The sequence below is a fragment of the Capricornis sumatraensis genome, chromosome 9 (genome assembly GCF_032405125.1).
Source record: "Capricornis sumatraensis isolate serow.1 chromosome 9, serow.2, whole genome shotgun sequence".
Classification (NCBI taxonomy): Eukaryota; Metazoa; Chordata; class Mammalia; order Artiodactyla; family Bovidae; genus Capricornis; species Capricornis sumatraensis.
Window position 1 is genome coordinate 4,778,544 of NC_091077.1, and position 17,559 is coordinate 4,796,102.

At 58.7% G+C, this 17,559-nt stretch overlaps 3 protein-coding genes across 18 annotated transcripts; 2 read left to right on the forward strand and 1 right to left on the reverse strand.

The window, feature by feature from the left end:
- Nucleotides 1-522: 522 nt before the first annotated feature.
- GUK1 (guanylate kinase 1) lies at nucleotides 523-10,187 on the reverse strand. 11 transcript variants are annotated; one of them, XM_068979315.1, is made up of 11 exons: nucleotides 9,700-9,762; nucleotides 3,873-3,908; nucleotides 3,701-3,762; nucleotides 3,517-3,604; nucleotides 3,187-3,300; nucleotides 2,900-2,941; nucleotides 2,698-2,794; nucleotides 1,368-1,506; nucleotides 1,212-1,296; nucleotides 945-1,030; nucleotides 523-812 (listed from the first exon to the last, which is right to left on the reverse strand). In XM_068979315.1, exons 1-11 carry the CDS (start codon nucleotides 9,758-9,760, stop codon nucleotides 777-779), a joined length of 846 nt encoding a protein of 281 aa, XP_068835416.1. In that variant the 5' UTR covers nucleotides 9,761-9,762; the 3' UTR covers nucleotides 523-776. The 11 variants fall into 11 exon arrangements, with proteins under 11 accessions (XP_068835416.1, XP_068835417.1, XP_068835424.1 ...); XM_068979316.1 differs by lacking the exons at nucleotides 3,517-3,604; nucleotides 3,701-3,762 and adding an exon at nucleotides 7,098-7,298 and having other exon boundaries at nucleotides 9,700-9,769; XM_068979323.1 differs by lacking the exons at nucleotides 3,517-3,604; nucleotides 3,701-3,762; nucleotides 3,873-3,908 and adding an exon at nucleotides 7,195-7,298 and having other exon boundaries at nucleotides 9,700-9,769.
- MRPL55 (mitochondrial ribosomal protein L55) lies at nucleotides 9,885-14,603 on the forward strand. 6 transcript variants are annotated; one of them, XR_011145360.1, is made up of 5 exons: nucleotides 9,885-10,090; nucleotides 10,796-10,885; nucleotides 12,902-13,106; nucleotides 13,512-13,711; nucleotides 14,560-14,603. XR_011145360.1 is itself a non-coding variant. In XM_068979329.1 (4 exons), exons 2-4 carry the CDS (start codon nucleotides 10,818-10,820, stop codon nucleotides 13,659-13,661), a joined length of 423 nt encoding a protein of 140 aa, XP_068835430.1. In that variant the 5' UTR covers nucleotides 9,885-10,096; nucleotides 10,796-10,817; the 3' UTR covers nucleotides 13,662-13,757. The 6 variants fall into 6 exon arrangements, 5 of the variants coding, with proteins under 5 accessions (XP_068835430.1, XP_068835433.1, XP_068835429.1 ...); XM_068979329.1 differs by lacking the exon at nucleotides 14,560-14,603 and having other exon boundaries at nucleotides 9,885-10,096; nucleotides 13,512-13,757; XM_068979332.1 differs by lacking the exon at nucleotides 14,560-14,603 and having other exon boundaries at nucleotides 9,885-10,096; nucleotides 10,799-10,885; nucleotides 13,512-13,757.
- C9H1orf35 (chromosome 9 C1orf35 homolog) lies at nucleotides 14,489-17,249 on the forward strand. The gene is made up of 8 exons (XM_068979327.1): nucleotides 14,489-14,639; nucleotides 14,729-14,879; nucleotides 15,060-15,105; nucleotides 15,193-15,272; nucleotides 15,472-15,544; nucleotides 15,729-15,814; nucleotides 16,269-16,391; nucleotides 16,476-17,249. The coding sequence occupies exons 1-8, from the start codon at nucleotides 14,546-14,548 to the stop codon at nucleotides 16,528-16,530; spliced, it is 708 nt and encodes a 235-aa protein (XP_068835428.1). The 5' UTR covers nucleotides 14,489-14,545; the 3' UTR covers nucleotides 16,531-17,249.
- The last annotated feature ends 310 nt before the right edge of the window (nucleotides 17,250-17,559 follow it).

Here is a 17,559-nt window from a genome sequence, read left to right on the forward strand (position 1 = left end):
GGCTTCTGAAGGCATCTTCTGAGACTCTAAAGCCAGGAATCCCAGCAGAGGACCCCAGGCATCTTCCCCGGGCGGGCCTCTCCAGGGCCAGCCAGATCCCCAGAGGCCCATGCATAAGGCCCCAGAGGCAGGGGTCTCCTCTGCAGGCTCCGTCCCTCTCCAGGTCTGCAGTGTCTGCCACTCTCAGCCCAGGTCAGGGACCGGGAGGAGGAGTGGTTTGAGAAGGATGAGCTCCAGGACCTTCTGACCCCAGCCTTGCAGAGACACAGTGGGAGATGAGGTCCTGCACCCACCTTGGGGCAGTCCTGGGCAAGGAGTGTGTGGCAGCTCAGGAGCAGCCTCTCTGGGGGCCGGCAGCCCGGAGCAACAGGTGTAAGGAGGCTGCTGCCCTCTGGGGGTGGCCAGTCAGAGTGGGGCTGTCCAGAGTGGGGACGGGGTGGCTCTGGAATGGTATGCTGTGAACCCACCCACCCAGGGCCATGATCCAAGTGCTCAAGGACACCCTAACCCAGCAGTTCTTTATTTGGATGTTGGCCTGGCTTCCACGGGCAAGGGGTTGACAGGGCATGGTAGGGAGGAAGCCTAGAAATGGACATGGGGAATGGGGGTAAGAGACAAGGTCCTCCAACCGCGGTGGGGGGTGAGGGAAGATGGACAGCACCCCAGTCTCCGGGTCCTAGCTGAGATGAGCAGAGCCACTGCCAGGAGACTCCGGCCCATTGGCGTGGGCGCCAGGCCCTAGGCCCCACCTGAGAGGACACAGCTGGCGGGCCTCCTCAGGACTGACCAGTGGCTTGAGCCGCCTTTATTTCCTGCCAGAGAGAAAGAGAGGCTGAGGAAAGGAAGATCTCGCCCAGGGCCTGGGGCCACCATATCACCTGTCCCAGCCTGCTTTACCCGTTCGCCACACAGATGCCTGAGGCCCCACCTCCACCCCAGCCCACCTCGGAGAGCGCCTCCTTCAGGGCCCAGTAGGCCTTGTCCAGACTGTCGTTGACGATGATCAGGTCAAACAGGCCGGGCTCCTTGCCTGAGGGTGGGGGCAGGGTCAGTGGAAGCTCCGGGAACAGAGCGGGGGTCTGGGGACCCTTTGCAGGGACCACGGGGCTGGGTGATGGCTCCAGCCCTCCTGCGCCCCTTGGCGGGGGACTGGCCTCCTGCGGGGTGAGGGGAGGGCCCAGGGGAGGCAGCAGGACGGCGCCCTCACTCACTGCTCTCCATGTCGGCCCGGGCGGCTGCCAGGCGCTTGGCCAGGCTCTCCTCCGTCTCCGTGTTCCGCTGCCGCAGCCGCTGCTCCTGAGACAGAGCACGGGGTCAGCAGGCCCGAGCACGCAGGGCTGCCCCCCACGCCCCGGCTCGGCCCCCACCAGGACATCCAGTGAGGGCGGCTGCACGAAGATGTAGATGGGCCGCAGGTCCGTCTTCTTGATGGTGCGCACGCCCTGCAGGTCCACGTCCAGCACGCAGATGCGGTTCATGGCCTGCACGGCCCGCACAGCGGCCTTGCTGGGGAGAGAGGCGGGGGAGCCGCTCAGCCGTGGGCGCCCCGGGTCCTAGCAGCCGCCGCGGCTTCAGAGAGCCTCAGTGGGGCCTCATCCCCATCCTCCACTCTGGGTCTGTCTGGGGGTGCCCACAAGGGCCTACTCTAACTGGCATCTGCTCCCTCGTTCTGGAAGCACTCCCTGAGCAATGCTTGCACGAGGGGGCCCTCTGCTGGTCCGGGGGTGGTGGGAGGGAGTGTGTGTGAGGGAGTGTGTCTGGTAGGGAGCAGCAACCTTCAGACCCCGGCCCAGAGCCTCTCCCTCTCCTGGCACCTCCCCCCAGGCCCCACACCACTGCCCATCACGCCTCCAGCAGCGTCTGCACTACCTTCTGGCTCACGTCCCCAGGCTGGTGATGGCAACCCCCCTCCCATGTCCTGCAGGCAGGGGCCCTGCGTGGGGATGCGCTGGCCCCCACTGCCCTACAGGACACGCCCCTGGGCTCTCCCACCTCCTGGCTGCCCTCTGCAGGCCTTGGCCCCCCACCCGGGGGTCACCGAGTACTATGTGCTCCTCGCCCGCTGGGGGGACCGCCCCTCAGTGGCCCACCGCTCTGCCCATCTGCACCCGGGGCAGAGGACCATGCGTCCTGGCGGTGCCTGCCTCGCCCAGCCAGGCAGCTCAGGGACTGGCTGTGCACAGAGGCAGGCCTGGGCCTGCCTGCCTGAGTCAGGACACTGCTCCTGGGCCTTGTGAGTCAGATGGGAGGAGCCAGCAGAGACCCTGCTCTGGTTGGTTGGTAGCGTTGGGGTTGGGGGCAGCTGCTGTTTTGCCAGGGACCCTTCCCAGGCTACCCTACTGACTGGAGGGGAGGCGCCACATGAAACCTGCAGAGCCCTAAGACCCAGGTCCCCCGAGTCCTCCCTGCACACCAGCTCCTTGTCTGGCCCGCTTCTCACAGCAGCCTGGCCAGGGAGACACAAGTGGGGCTGGGCCCAGAGTGGGCAGCCCAGAGATTTCTGACTTAAGCTCCATCGTGACCTCTAGAGGGCTGAGTCCTTGGCCTCAAGTGCCCAGACACCCGGCAGAGACAACACCCCAACCTGGGGCCCAGCCAAGGGGAAACCCCCAGGGCCTACAGACACCCCCTGCCTGGGTCACCCACTCCTGGTCTCTGGGGGAATGAGAGGAAGGGAAGGCCCAAAGCACCGCCCACCTGGTCCCGTACAAGTTCCCTGAGAACTCGGCGTGCTCGATGAAGTCTCCGGCAGCAATGTCGCGCTGCATCACCTCCCTGGTCACAAAGTAGTAATCTGCAAGGAGAAGGCGGGGACGGGAGACAGGCCTCAGGCACCCCTGACGCGTGTCGGGCTGCCTGCGTCTTGTGCCGGAGCACAGGGCCAGCTGGCCAAGCTCACCTTTGCCGTTCTCCTCTCCTGGCCTCGGGTCCCTTGTCGTGTCTAGGAGTAAGTAACAGCGACGGCCTTGGGACACCCGGAACCTCACATATCCCATCCCCAGGGCCTGCCCCGCGGCCTGGCTCCGCCCATCCAGAGGTGTGGGAAGGGAGGCTACAGGCTAGGGTCGGCAGTGTGGGGGCTTCTGCCCCAGTGTGTGGCAGTGGGCGCGGTGCTTCGGGGCACATTAGCAAGGGTCTCTGTCCCCAGTCTCTCTTGGACCCTCCCCCACCTCCCCGGGGCCTCACGGGACACGCTGAAGCCAAAGATGCTGCCATGCTCCTGCAGGAGTTTCTTCAGTAGGGTGCTCTTCCCAGCCCCCGAGGGTCCGCTCAGGACAATGGGCCTTGGTCCTGACATCCCTGTGGGGAGGCGCGGGGAGAGGCAAGTCTCAGCAGGGCCCTGCTCCCTGCTGCATGGCATATGACGGCGGCTGCAGCGCCCAAGCGAACTCACCCCAGCAATGAGGCAGAGCCGAGGTACACTCTCAGAGCCAAGCTTACACCCTGCCTATGCCTCCCAGTGGGTGGTAACATAACCGCAAATGTGTGCTCCCCAGCTGTCCACTACCAGCCTACCTCTCAAGGAGCCTGGACTTTGGCTCCTGGGAGGGGCACACCCAGGTCCCAATTCCTGTGTCTCCTGGCACCACACTTCGGAGGTGTCCTTGGTCAAGGCCAGTGGAACCCAAGGTCTGTTCTGGGAACGTCCATTGGAAAGCAAGGGGCTAATCCCAGGGTCCCGGACTCCCCTCTGTGATACCTGGGTCTCATGAAGCCAGCAGGAGAGCGGGGCATCACCGTCCCAGCTCGTAACACAGGTGCCTGCCGCAGGTGAGAACACCGAGGACAGGAAGAGTGGAAGAGGTCTGGAGGGGTCAGCTTAGCCTGCTCTATCCCCACTGGACCACCCTGCACCCCGCATATGGACCTACCTTCTGAGTAGCCTCTGTGCTCAGCTTGGGGCTGCACTGGAAGAGATGAGAGAGTGGTAATCCTTGCCTGCTCCCCACTGTCTGAGCACTAAATCCCTCTCAGTGCAGCCGGCACCACCTGCTCAGCAGAGGGAAACGCTGCTCCTCACCCGAGAGAAGAGCACCTGCCTCCCCAGCCACGTGACAGGACGAGCTGAGGAAGGGTAGGTGCACTGCGAGCCTCAGAAGACAGGAATCAAGTCCGGCACTAAGCTAAGGGGCTGGGAGGCTATGCACTGCCCCAGAGGGAGGCAGAGGCCAGACGCGCGTGTGATGAGCTGGCCTGCCCCTGCAGCGCTCTCTGCGTGCAGGTGCCCAAGAAGCAGCAGTGGCCAGCAGTGAGGGCCGGGAGGAACAGGCCACTCTGCGTGGGCAGCTCTCCAGCAGGGCCCCTGGTGGGCACTGCCTTCCTAATCTGCAATGTAGGCCAACCTGGGTAATCTGGCTAAAGCATAGCTATTCTGGGACCATCAGGCTGCATGCAAACGCCCGGAAGGAGGACTTGGGACTCAGACATGACCACCTGCTGAAAAGAGATAGAAGAAATGGCTCCAGAGGAGCTCATCAATGCTCTGTCACTTCTGAGTGACCAGTACAGCTCCTTTGTCTCGTCCAAGTTTCCTATTAGAATAGTGAGAGTGACGTTGCTCGGTCGTGTTCGACTCTGCAACCCCATGGCCTACAGCCCACCAGGCTCCTCCATCCAAGGGGTTTTCCAGGCAAGAATACTGGAGTGGGTTGCCATTTCCTTTTCCAGGGGATCTTCCTGACCCAGGGATTGCACCCAGGTCTCTCGCATTGCAGGCAGCCTCTTTACCATCTGAGCCACCAGGGAAGCCCAATAGTGCATTGCTTTAAAATAGCGAGTCCCATTGACTCACAACTCCTTTCTGGGGTCCTGATTTTCCCACCCAGACACAGTGCCGCCGTACAAATGCCCACGCACTTGTGTATCTGACTCCAAGCCCACTGCTGTTGCCTGCCCGGGAGAGCACAGCACCCCTGCTACCCTGAGGACTGGTGCAAGGGAAGGTCTCACTTCCGCCTCACACTGCCCTTCATAAAGTCCCTTCCTTTGCAGAACGAATGTCCTGTGGGCAGCCCAGCCCACCCCCCTGGGTCTGTCCTGACTTTCTAGATGCTGAGTGACCAGGGTGCTAGGCGAGTTATGGGGGAGGGATATCGGAGGGCAGAGGAGATACTGGGGGTCACTGGGTCCCTGAGCAAGGTTGCTGCTTCTAGAGGGGCCCTGGAAAGGGAGTATGGAGGCTGGGGTCTGTCACCCACTGGCTGGCCCCTGGATTGTGCCAAGTCACTACTGCACATGTCCCTCCCAACCTCACAAGCAGGGGCAGCTGTGGCCGCTCAGCATCCTAGGTCTTCCCAAGCCCAGGAGCACGCTGGCACCACAGGAATGTGAGTTTCCCTAGGGCAGGGGTAACACCACAGTGGACACATGCCAGTTCTCACAAGAGGTGGGCCAGAAAGCCTCCCGGGGCCTCGCTCGCAGCAGCAAATGCTCCACTCGGTGGGTGCAGCTGGCACCTTCTGGACCCAACTTGGGGCATCCACCTCTGGGGAGCGGAGGACCCATCGCGCCTGCCTATGAAGATCCCCCTCGGGAACACTCTGCTCCTTTCCCCACGCCCAATTTGGGTAGGTCCCCCACCCTCACATCCCACAGCCTGCAACTGCACACCTGCCAGCAACACCCGGAGGCTGTGCCTTCCTGCTCTGTGCTCCAGGCTAGCACACAGGCACCCTAACACGCTCCCCTGGCAGTTCCTGCTCGGCTTCCTATGCACGCGGCCATGGCTAGACGTTGTGCTCACAAGCTCTAACACCTGAACACTGGAGAACTACACAGGGAAGACGTGTCTTCAGTCAGGACCAACTACTACACGTGGACGTCCCAGCGCCTAAACCCTCACGGGCCACGTCGTGCACAAGTCTTACTCATCGTCTCACCTGGTAACCCTGGCTTCCATCTGGCTTTATATCCCACGTGGGAACTCTGGGGGCAGGGACACAACCCCTGCACCCCGCTGAGACCTCCCACCCCCCAGCCCAACCACCACGGGCAGGGAGCAGCAGGCAGGTACACACACCCGGGGGGACTGGCTGACGGCTGCGACTCTCACTGCCTGCGTGGGTCCAGACCATCACTGCGCCCTGCCGGCTATCCCTCACAGGGTGTCCTCCCGAGTCCCCACCTGCCCCTCAAGCCCAGGCCCCAGGCCTGCTCAGAGCTGTCACTCATGTTGCTCTCCTTCAAAGGCTACACTACGGGGCACAGGGGGTTGGGCGCCAACCCAGCACCACTGCCTCGAGGTGAGTGGGACCTAGCCGGCCAAGCTCATCTGTGCTTCCCTGTAGTCTTTCCTTGTGTGGGGTCCCTCCCTGAGGATTGGCTCCTTTCACCACAAAGCTTCGAACCACACAGACCGCATCAGAGTGGCCGAGCCCTGCGGAACTGCTGAGTGCTGGGCCCCACCCAGTGACTACGGTGACCAGAGCGCTCCCGAAAGCCTGCTTCGACAGGGCACACTCAGTCGGGCGCCGAGCTCAAGGCCTCTCGGTCCCAGGGACCAAGCGCCCCAGACCCCGAGACTGATTCTGCCCCCATCTCCTGGTAGAACTGACTGGCAGTCAGGAACGTTCTGTAGCCTCTGCTCCTTGACTATTTCACAATTCCAAACTCCAGCTTCCTGGCAAGATACTGGAAATTTTCACAAGGACACCAATAAGGGTGAGGGATGCAATTTCTGTAGGAATTGCTGGTACAAGCCTGTGTGTTCTGGAATGCTCTTTTCGCAAGGAGCTTCTCGGGCAGCCCTGGGAGGTTTGCTCTCCCTTCTGCTTCCACCCAATTTCCCATCCTGTCCCAAGGGCGAGGCACGGCCACCACCTCTCTCCCGTCTGAGAGCCTCAGTCAAGGCACAGCCCTCTGGGGACACAGAGAAGGGAGAGTCAAACCCCACCAGCACTCTAGACCTGTGCTCATCTGGGTCAGGACGGCTGGCCACGCCCCATCCCCCAAACAGGCTGTGTGGGACCGAAGAACTACTCTGGCCGTGGCCTCAGACGCTCCATGTGTGGGACATGTCCTGGCCCAGCGACCTTCAAAAAACACTTCACCTTCAAGAACCTGATTTGAAGTGGGAGAGCCAGCAGTTTCCTTCTTACTTCTTCTCACAGTGGGGTGGGGCCATGCCTTGCATGGAGGAAGCTGGGCCCTCTCAGGGAAGAAGCAAGAAGCCATACTGTGGCAAGAAGCACACACCGCGGAGGACTTAGGCCTGTCATGGCACTACACAGCTGCATCTGGGTCTCTTTCCATCGAGAAGAGTCGAGATTCAGTCTCATGTGAGAGCCTCAGTTCTAGCCCTAAGGGAAGGTAGAGGGAGCGTGAGCGGGAAAGGGGTCCAGGACATACAAACCATGGGGCAGGAGGAAGCCCGACCCTTTCTGGGTGGAGTGGGTTCACTCTCACAGAAGGGGAAGAAAGGATCAGCCAGGGACCAGGGAGAATCAAGGCCCAACACACACAGGATCAGAGAGGGACCTAGAGGAATCCACGGCTGGGCACACCAAGGGTGTGCCCTTGGTGTACAATGTACAATTTTAGAACTCCCAGAATCTACTTACTACTCAAAGAAACTTCTGATCTTCCCAGTTCCAGACAAAGGCTGGGTCAACGTGTTCTCAGAATCTAAAGGAAAGCCCAGGCAAACTACACCTGTCACAGGTGTGGCACCAACTCAGATTACAAGCTGGCCTAGTGTGTGCAGGCAAGTGTGTGGAATCCTTACAAGAGGAGAACAGAGTGAGCATTCATGTGGCAGGAAATTCAACTTGCTAATGATAAGACAGGAAGCCACACCCCCCCCCCCACATTCCTCTTAGTGGTAAAGGTTTTCCTGGGTCCCTCACAAGTCGTATGGGCTTCCCTGGTGGCTCAGACAATTAAGAATCTGCCTGGAATGCAGGAGACCCAAGTTCGATTTCTGGGTGGGGAAGAGCCCCTGGAGGAGGAAATGGCAACCCCCTCCAGTATTCCTGCCTGAAGAATTCTATGGACAGAGGAGCCTGCTGAACTACAGTCCATGGGGTCACAAAGAGTTGCACATGACTGAGTGACTAACACACTTCACAAGTCATGGTGTGGGAGGCGAATGACAGAAAAGCCCACACTTGGGCAGGCACGCCACCAAGGGGCACTCGCATGGGACTCACGCATGAGTGAAAGCCATGAAAAGCACACCTGGGCTTCCTCCTCCTGTCCTGGTTGGCCCCATCTCACACTGGCCAACCATCACCTCAGCTTCCACCTCCCTTACCCCTATGCTGCTGCTGCTGCTAAGTCGCTTCAGTCGTGTCCGACTCTGTGCGACCCCATAGACGGCAGCCCACCAGGCTCCCCCATCCCTGGGATTCTCCAGGCAAGAACACTGCCGTGGGTTACCATTTCCTTCTCCAATGCATGAAAGTAAAAAGTGAAAATGAAGTCTCTTAGTCGTGTCCGACTCTTAGCGACCCCATGGACTGCAGCCCACCAAGCTCCTCCATCCATTGGATTTTTCCAGGCAAGAGTACTGGAGTGGGGTGCCATTGCCTTCTCCACCCACCCCTTTGAAAGGCAGTCAAAACAAGCGAGGTGGCATACCTCACTGCTCCTCCTCAAACGAGCACCTGGGCAAAGGAGCCTTATTCCCCTTCACTGTTTCTAAAAGAATGTCTAAAAAAAGCAGATAAGCAGCTCCAGCAACCTAAGACTTGTGGTGTCTTGTCCCCAGGGAAGCTGAACCCCAGCTTCCATGCCCATGTCATGTCAGAAAGGCCTGCCACCAACAACCTGCTCCAGTATGAAAGTGCCCAAATCTGCAGTGTCCAACAGTGCTACGTTGTCGGGCTGGCCAAGAAACTGCGGCAGTCCCAGGGACCCTCCTGTCTGGGAGTCCTTGGAGCAGTCAGCTGTGCCCCCCCAGGACCCTGCCCTGGGTTTGCAATCTGCGGTGGGAACCAAACATAGCGCCAGAGGTGGAATACTGGGAGGATTTCCCTTAAGCGCGGTGTAGACTACATATTTCTACAGGCCAGGTGAGCTAATCGGGACTTTGATGATTCTGCCGTACCAGGGGCAACCTAAGGGCCTTCAAAACCCTGATCTCCTAGCGTTTTTGGCTTTGCTCTGTGGCCCTCCTTGGAGAAGGGTGTCAAGCTGCTTTCTCTCTTTGCCCCCTCCGCATCCTTCAGGGTCCACAAAGCGTCCAGCATGAAGTCCTCAGACTGCAGGGGTTTTACAAACTGTTTGGAGCATCCAATGTCAGAATAATTTCCTCTTGTATTTTGAGGACTGATACAGGGGAACCAGTTTTTAAACTGTCCAAGTAAAAATACCTACCAAAGGCAATTCTAACACAGACACCCTGGATAAAACGTCAAAGTGAAGGGAAGCCTCCCTGAATTTAACTCCATGAAAAGACTACCCCATTCTTGTCTCCCTCCGCTTTGCTTATCCTGAAACAGAGCTCTGGGAACCACTGAGGGACGCCGAGGGCAGTTTCGGTGGCTGGCGAAATGACAGAATTCACGAGCACAACCCCACGAGTCCCTGAAGGAGACCCACGACACCCGCGCTCAGCACGGGCTCCGGTGGCGCCTCGCACGCGAGTAGCGGCGGTCCCGCCTCTCTGCCGCGCAGTCAGACCGTGACACACGGGCCTGGACCCTCCTGTGGTCTGCGCGCGCCCAGAACTCCGTCCCGCTGTGAGGGGCCGCCACTCACCGTCCGACAGGGCCCGGCCAAGGGCGGCCGCTGCCAGCCCGGCCAGCGGGCGCCGCAGCATGAAGTGCCGCCGTCGCCGCCGCCCGGGCGGACACACGTCACAGCGTCGCGCCGCGCCGGCCTCTCTCCGCCCCTCAGAGGCGTACGTCACCGCCGCGCCAGGCCCGCCTGAGCCAGCGGGCAAGCAAGTCAGAGCTGCGCCGGCCTCGCCGCGCCTTGGAAGGCCGTACGTCAGCGCCGCGACACCCTGCGCCCGCGGATGACGTCGGGGTGCAGCCACACGACGAGTGAAAACTGAGTTTCCCTTGGCTGTGTACTCACTTCTGGCCAGTCCAGTACCCGCTGGCCTGTGGCGGCCGAGCCGCTGGTCCTCGAGGTCGCTCCGGAGCCGGTGAGGGTGGGTGGCAAGTTGGTGCCGGAAAGGCGCCGCGTCGCGCGGGCTTGGAGGGCTTCCTTCAAGGGAGGGTCAGGGTCCTGCCGCTAGCCGCCCTTGAGGGTATCACTAGGGAGGTTTATAGTATTGCGGTTTCCTGTTGAGTCATCTCCGAAAGCGGAAGGAGGCCTGCAGGCAATCTGGACAGGGAGGGCTCTTTTCCTGGGGTTTTAATGTTTGAGACATCAGGTATTCGACATTTGAAGCAACTGGTTTATCACCGCGGAAACCTCAGCTTCCCTGGGAGTCAGGGCTTAGGAAGCCGCGGCTGCTCTTTGGTAATCCTTGCCTCGCTGGATTTTGTGAGAATGAAATGACCTTGGAAAACAGGTATGAGCTAGTCGTCACCGTTTACGTTGCATTCCATCCTCAGAGTGACTTGTTTGACTCAGTAACCCGCCAGAATGGGCCCAGGCCCTGCTGCAGACAGTTTACTGAATCAAAGTGTTTGGGGTAGAACTGAGGCACCTGCAGATCAGAGACATTCCCCAGATAATTCTAATGCCAGGTGAGGGCCGAAAGCCTCAAAGATTGTTTGGGCAACACTTGCACTGACCTGGTAAAGTCTGTCCGAGGTGGCTTTGTTCCCTGCCTGGGATTTGTTGAGAACCGATTAGGTGGAAAGTCCTGTCTTTTAAAAAGATCTTTTATTTCCTTGCCTAGCAGTTGGACACTGAGCCAGTGAATGACCCTAGGCCTTCAGGTGCTGCAGGGGCTCTCAGGAGGAATGGCGGCCAAGGGCAGCCTGCTTCGGTAAGCATGGACTTCCAGGCCCTTTGGGACTCCTGTAATGGGGCCACCCGAAGAGACTCAACAGCCTTAGGCTTTGCAGGCTTAGTAAAGCCTCCAGAGCCAGTGTGTTTTATCTGGAGAAATACATACAAGCACATGTGTGTGGGGGTGTCCCTGGTGGCTCAGTCAGTAAAGAATCTGCCTGCAGTGCAGGAGACCCAGGTTTGATTGCTGGGTTGGGAAGATCCCCTGGAGAAGGAGATGGCAATCCACTGCAGTATTCTTGCCTGGGAAATCCCATGGACAGAGGAGTCTGACCAGCTATAGTCCCTGGGGTAGCAAGAGCTGGACATGACTTAATGGCATGACTTAAATCACCACCACGACATATGTATGGACACCTTAACAGTGTTGAAGGAGGAATGGAAGTGATTTGTGAGTACCTGGCACCAAACTGATGTGGTGGTGGCCACTGTCCTATTCAGAGCCTGCAGGCCATCCCTGGAGAAGACCATGGCCTTCCTGCTCTTCCCGTCAGAACTGCCTCCCCATCTGCAAATCTCCCCAAGTGAGTGCTGATGGAGGAGAGAATGAATTCAGGTTTTAAATTGTTTCTGTGGAACCTAGGAAGAGGGATGTAGCACCTGAGCTGTGGGTTAGTATGAAGACGGGGAAGGGACTTGGTTGCAACATTTCCAGGAGGGCCCTTGTGCTGGAAAAGGTTCATGTTGAGACTGCAGCTACTGTTCTGGTGGGAAAGCATTCACTCTTTCCACTCAAAGGTTGGTTCCTGCCCCTTCCAGGAGCCTCCTGAATCACCAACCCCAGATTGTCTGGAGTGGCTGTGCCCTGAGCTCCGTGGTGTTGCTTAGGTACAGGCCCTGCCCGACTCACTGGGTTCCTCTGGTGCTGGAGTTCACCCACTTCTTTCTCCCATCTTGCACTTCTGGAGGATTTTGCCAGAATTTACTGAGCACTCAGCTAGGGAGGGTCTGGGACTTCATAGCAAGTAAGATGCAGTTCTCTCACCCCAGGCCATCATACTAGTGGAAGAAATGGGCCATCAGTCTGAGGTGTCAGCTGGAAATTGCAGTGGGGTGGCGGGAACCACAATCAAAGCAGAGGCTGCCATACTGTGGCTGTGCAAGGCCTGTGGCTGCTTTGTGGAGAGAAGTCCTGAAAGTCTGGTGGTAGCTACTGAATTGATGGGAATATCAGGAAACAGATGGATTGAGGCACAGTCTGCGGTTTGGAATTCAAGTTTGTATGAAAGCAGGATGGAAGGGACTCTGTGTGTGGGGGTGGGTGTCACAGGGCAAGGTTAGGACATGGAAATCCAGGTCCTAAGTGGATGAGACAAACGGCCTCACGTAGCTGGGTTGAGTGGGGTGTGAATAGGCCCTATTCTGTCACCTTAGAGCATGCGCTCTGCTGTGTGCAAAAGAACTGTATGCCCCTCACACTCAGAAGCCAAGTGGACTGGGTGTCTCAGTCGGCTTGGGCTAACATAGCAGAACACCACAGACAGGCAGCTTATGAAAACTGGAAATCTGAGATTAGGGTGCCAGCAGGGTTCTGGTGAACCAGGAACCCGGTTCAGAGATGGCTGCCTTGTAGTGGTGTCCTCATATGGAGAAAGTTAGCTCTCTGGTCTCTTCTTATAAGGGCACCAATCATCCTGTGGGGACCCCACTATCATCTAACCCTAATCACCATCCAAAGGTCCCACCTCCTGACACCATCTCACTGGGGTTAGGGCTTAACGTGTGAATGGGGACGGGGTGGACTCAAATGGACAGTTTACAATACCAGGTTTGCAGTCCCCTGTAAGTCAGCTTCCCATTCAGTGCTATAGTCTAGCACCCTAGCCATGGGGTCAGGCCTCACCAGAGACCCACCAGGGTTCTGGATGTGGAGTGGAGCTGCTCTGACCACATCCTGTCCTGGTGCATGTTGCTGTGTGCCCCCACAGGAGCTGGGCTGTGTGGCCACTCTGACCCGGGCACCAGCCACTGACTAGCACACATGTGTCTGCAGCCTGCTCTGGCAGCGCGGGATGACAAAGGCTGCCCCTGAGAGCTGCTGCCACCTGTATACATCCTCTTGGTGGGCTGATTGCAACAGAGCCTCGCTCACTCGAGTGCACCGGCAGACCTACGCACGCCTCTACCCTATTCTCCTGGTCAAGCAGGATGGTTCCACCATCCACATCCGCTATCCGGAACCACGTCGGATGCTCACAGTAAGCTTCCTTCCCGACACTCCCTAGGATCAGGTCCTGGAGGACCAAGCCTGTAGAAACTACTCCTCCAGGAGCTCATTGGCTTAGAACCCACCATCGCTGGACTGGGAGGGGAGTGAGTCATGGGTCAGAATTTTTGGTTGAGGAGAGGGAAGAAAGTGACCTGGAGTGCACTCCACAGACCAAGATAAGAAAGCAATGAGCTGTATGGTTGAAAAAATGGCAAGTGAAATGAAAACAAGCAGAAAAGTTTTTTTTTTTTTAATGAAAATTTTGAAGCGAGAGAAAACCCACAGAACACATAAAACCTAAACTATGTGGTGGATGATAACAAGGTGGAGTGGGGACCCTGGAGCACATCCTGCCCTCCACCTGAGCCATGTACACACCCCTTCCTCCCCACAGATGCCTCTGGACCTGGACTCCTTGTCCCCAGAGGAGAGACGTGCACGATTCCGAAAACGAGAGGGCCAGCTCAAAGAGAAGGAGGAGGAGCCAGAGCTTGCTGACGACTTTGATGTGGACCAGTACAAGCAGTTTTGGAGCAAAAAGTGATGGTGCCTGGAAGCTGCTGTGTCCTAGGGAATGCTGTGAAGCAGGGAGGGGTACGTGTCTAAATCATGAGTTGACGAAGCTGTATCTTGTGAAAAGATCAATACAAAGGACATTCAAATAACACTCGACACTTCGTTGTAAATCCCTCAGAAAACATTTGTTCATCCTACGGATTCAATTCAGGGGTTGGCTAGTGGAGTGGCACTCCTCCACTCACTAGAATTGTTATCATTGAGTCTAATCTGGTCGGTGATGGTAAACAGAACTGCACTTGCCCACCAACTAGCTCAGTTTAGTTCGGATGCTGACCCGCCAGCAGTGACTGCCAGCACCTTGGGGGTGACTGAGGCATTCTCTGCGCTGTCTGGGGAATGAATTCAATGCGGTGTGCTTGCCTGCTTCCTCGGGAACTAGACACAGCTGGACCCCCGAGGGCTGAGGCCGAGCGTGGCAGGCACGACCTGACCTTGGCCGCCCTCCTGTCTCCCGGGCAGCCGGCTACCTGATATAGAGCAGCTATAGTTGGAAACCTTCAGTCGTTGTCTCTCTGGTGCCTACCCTTCCTCCAGCACAGCCCCGGGAACACGGCACGCAATGGGAACTGTGCCTCTGGGGCGTCACCCGCCTAATATGATTTATAAACTTGTCGGTCGTGGCAGCGCGACGCTCAGGTACAGCCGCCGCACCTTTCGCTAGTGCAGATGCTGTGTCGCGTCAGTGCGCAGGCGCTCTGGCTAGGACGCCTGGGGCGGGAAGGGGGACAGTGCGCAAGCGCGCGGGGTTGGCGCGGACGTGACGTCACCGTGTGCGACGGGGGAGCGGGAGCTGGGACCTGTAGGGCCTTGGTACCGGAATCCCGGGGAAGAGGGCTGCACGTTACCACAATGTTCGGCTCCAGCCGGGGCGGCGTGCGCGGCGGGCAGGACCAGTTCAGCTGGGAGGATGTGAAGACTGACAAGCAGAGGGAGAACTACCTGGGTGAGTGGGGCGCAGGCACCCGGGGCTCGCGGGCTGTGGGTTCGCCGAGCCGCGGGCCGTGCGGAGGGCTTGGCGTTCTGTTCCCGCAGGCAACTCGCTGATGGCCCCGGTGGGCCGCTGGCAGAAGGGCCGTGACCTCACTTGGTACGCCAAGGGCCGGGCGAACAGCGCTGGGCTGAGCCGGGAGCAGGAATTGGCGGCTGTGAGGCAGGCGGAACAGGAGGCGCTCATGGCAGCGCTGTGAGTGCCTCCGGAGCTTGAGTGGGGAGGCAGTTTGGAGGGCGGGGGGGGGGGGGCCGGGAGGGGTGGGTGTTACTTCTGGGTGGGTGCGCGGCGGGGTTGGGTGGGATCGCGGCGTGGCTGAGGGAAGAGGCGAGGCGAGGCTCGCCGCTCCCTGAAGCTCACGCGCGGCCCCCGCAGAGGCTACAAGAACGTAAAGAAGCAGCCCACCGGCCTGAGCAAGGAGGTGAGATGGGCTCTTTTGGAGGGTGGGGCTGGGTTGGGGAGGGGCCTGATCCCGCTCTCCAGCGAGCACTTGCACTCCCCTCCACAGGATTTTGTCGAAGTTTGTAAGCGGGAAGGTGGTGACCCCGAGAAAGGAGTGGACCGGCTTCTGGGTCTGGGGAGCTCCAGGTGCGGGGCCGGGGGGTCCTCGGGAGCCCCAGAAATCTCGAGGGTGCGGCTTCTTGGGGCCTGGCACTGTCAGCTGCCTAAGGTGGAAACCAGTACGGGTCATCTAGGCCAACCACTTCTCTAGGGAGGCCTGGGGATGGGCGGTGGCCCTTGTCGTGGGGATGTTTCACCATAGAGTATTTTACCCACGCCCCCGCAGTGGCTCTGTAGGGCGAGTGGCGCTGTCCCGGGAAGACAAAGAGGCCGCTAAGCTGGGGCTTTCGGTATTCACGGTAATTACTCCCAAATATGCTGGGATCTCATGGTGGGGTGGGAGTCGGTCTGAGCGCCTCTTCCAGTTGAGGGCCACGAGGCAGGCCATCTCCCCTTGGGGAGGCCCTCCCAGCTTCTGGCTGGTTCTTCCCTGTCGGCATGCTGGGGCACCCTGCACGCCCCCAGAGTGGCATTTCTTGGCAGCACCACCGCGTGGAGAGCAGTCGGCCAGGGACCTCCTTGGCTTTGGCCAAGAAGAAGCCTCGGTCAGAGGAGAAGGTGGAGCCGGGGTAAGGGCCACCCCCAGCCCCCTCTCCCCTCCCAGGGCACAGAACTGCTTTCTCTCAGCATGTTGGCTGCTTCTCCAGTCAGGTTCCCAGCTCCAGCCCCGTTTTTCTTCTGAGGAGCCTTGGGGGACAGTGAGCCCTAGGGAAAGCTCCTGGCTGCCCACCAACCTGCAGCAGGGTCAGGGGCACTGGAGGGTGTCAGCACTTGGCCCCAAGAGTGCAGGGGCATCCCAGTGGGAGGGCTGGAAGCAGCTATGAGGTTGTCAGGTAGGTGCTGTCCTGCAGACTTTTTGCCATAGTCGTGTCTGTGCTGCTCACGGTAGCCGCTGGCCACACATGGTACTGAGTTATTCTTAGTGACTTGAGGTTGAAATGGCTACACATGGTCAGTGGCTACTGTGGTCTAGACCCGCCAAAGCCCCAGAGGCTTCTAGCACTCGTGCACTCCCCCCTGTAGTCCTGAAAGCCGCAGGAAGAGCAGGAAAGAGAAGAAAAAGAAGAGGCACAAGAAAGAGAAGAGAAAGAAAGAAAAGGAGCATGGGAGAAGGCTGGATTCCTCACTGCCCCCTGCTCCCACCCAGTAGGTGCAGCTGCCTGGGGGTGGAGATGAGGGAGTGCTTGGCAGGCCGAGCCCCTCACCCCAGGCATCTCGCGGTCTCATTAGGCATGACTCTGACTCTTCAACTTGCTGCAAGAAGCGCAGGCACGACAGCGACTGAGGCCCCGGGGTCTGGAGGACTGGCCTGTGGGGTTACCCCAGGCTCCCATAGAGGCTTGCAAGTCCCTCGGTCATGTCCAGCTCTCTGCAACCCCATGGGCTACAGCCCGCCAGGCTCCTCTGTCCATGGAATTCTCCAGGCCAGGACACTGGAGGCTCAGCTGTGGTCCAGTATGGCTACTTCTGTTTTTCTTTGTATTGACTCACTCTTTGTACTTAAGTAAACTCATTTTAAGGGGAAAGTGTCTTATACTGAAAGGAAAGTTGCTGTGTGTCACAACAGAAAGTGACGTGTGAAAATGCGGTAAATCTTGGGAGTTCCAGCAAGGCTGTCTGCAGTCACACTGAGGGGCACTGTCCTTTTGGTGGTCAGCATCCTGGGGTCCCCTGTTGGCCTGGCCCCTGCATCTACTTCAGGTGTACCAAGAGCCCTTGATTATGTGTGGTCAGCAGGGAGGGCGGAGGGACCAAAAGGTGCTCAGCTGCAAGCAGGTGACCGTGCTAGAAGGGGGCAGTTGGGCTGGGCATCTAGATCTTGGGAAAGGAGACTTGTACCTGCAGCCACCCTTGTCTTCCTCGGCCACCAAAGATCTTCTAACCACTGTCCCACACGTACCCACCCCTGCCCCCCTGCCTGCTGTAAAGGCCCCGGGTCCCTCCACCCAGCCACCTCCAAGGCCGAAGGCACACATACAACGTTGCCATCCGTAGAAAAAAAGAAAACATCCTACAAACCACACTGGAATAAAGACAAACCTAGACTGGATTCATTACCGAGGCTCTTGTTTTGCTGCTGCTTTTAAAAGAAATGAGAACTGAAAGCAACTCTGTCTTAAAGGCACTCGGCACTGGTTATCAACCTGTTAGAGATGACTATCTACGGTGGAGCCTGCCTCCTGGGGGAAGGCCACCTGGACTCTGGCCTACCAAAGGCCGCCCAGTGGGGAAAACAAGGGTCCCAAGAAGGGCTCCAGGTCAGAGGAGCAACCCCCGCAAAAGTGGGAGGGGGTCTATGGCACAGACACAGATC

Excerpts from the sequence above, each read along its gene's own strand:
- GUK1 (XM_068979315.1), bottom strand. The coding sequence starts at position 9,760 with ATGCTGCGGCGCCCGCTGGCCGGGCTGGCAGCGGCCGCCCTTGGCCGG. Across the intron at positions 1,297-1,367 it reads CGCCCTCACTGGATGTCCTG|GAGCAGCGGCTGCGGCAGCG; the intron begins GTGGGGGCCGAG and ends GCTCTGTCTCAG. Across the intron at positions 813-944 it reads TGAAGGAGGCGCTCTCCGAG|GAAATAAAGGCGGCTCAAGC; the intron begins GTGGGCTGGGGT and ends TCTCTCTGGCAG.
- MRPL55 (XM_068979329.1), top strand. The coding sequence starts at position 10,818 with ATGACCCTAGGCCTTCAGGTGCTGCAGGGGCTCTCAGGAGGAATGGCG. Across the intron at positions 10,886-12,901 it reads GCCAAGGGCAGCCTGCTTCG|CCTGCTCTGGCAGCGCGGGA; the intron begins GTAAGCATGGAC and ends ATGTGTCTGCAG. Across the intron at positions 13,107-13,511 it reads AACCACGTCGGATGCTCACA|ATGCCTCTGGACCTGGACTC; the intron begins GTAAGCTTCCTT and ends TCCTCCCCACAG.
- C9H1orf35 (XM_068979327.1), top strand. The coding sequence starts at position 14,546 with ATGTTCGGCTCCAGCCGGGGCGGCGTGCGCGGCGGGCAGGACCAGTTC. Across the intron at positions 14,880-15,059 it reads GAGGCGCTCATGGCAGCGCT|AGGCTACAAGAACGTAAAGA; the intron begins GTGAGTGCCTCC and ends CGGCCCCCGCAG. Across the intron at positions 15,106-15,192 it reads CCACCGGCCTGAGCAAGGAG|GATTTTGTCGAAGTTTGTAA; the intron begins GTGAGATGGGCT and ends TCCCCTCCACAG.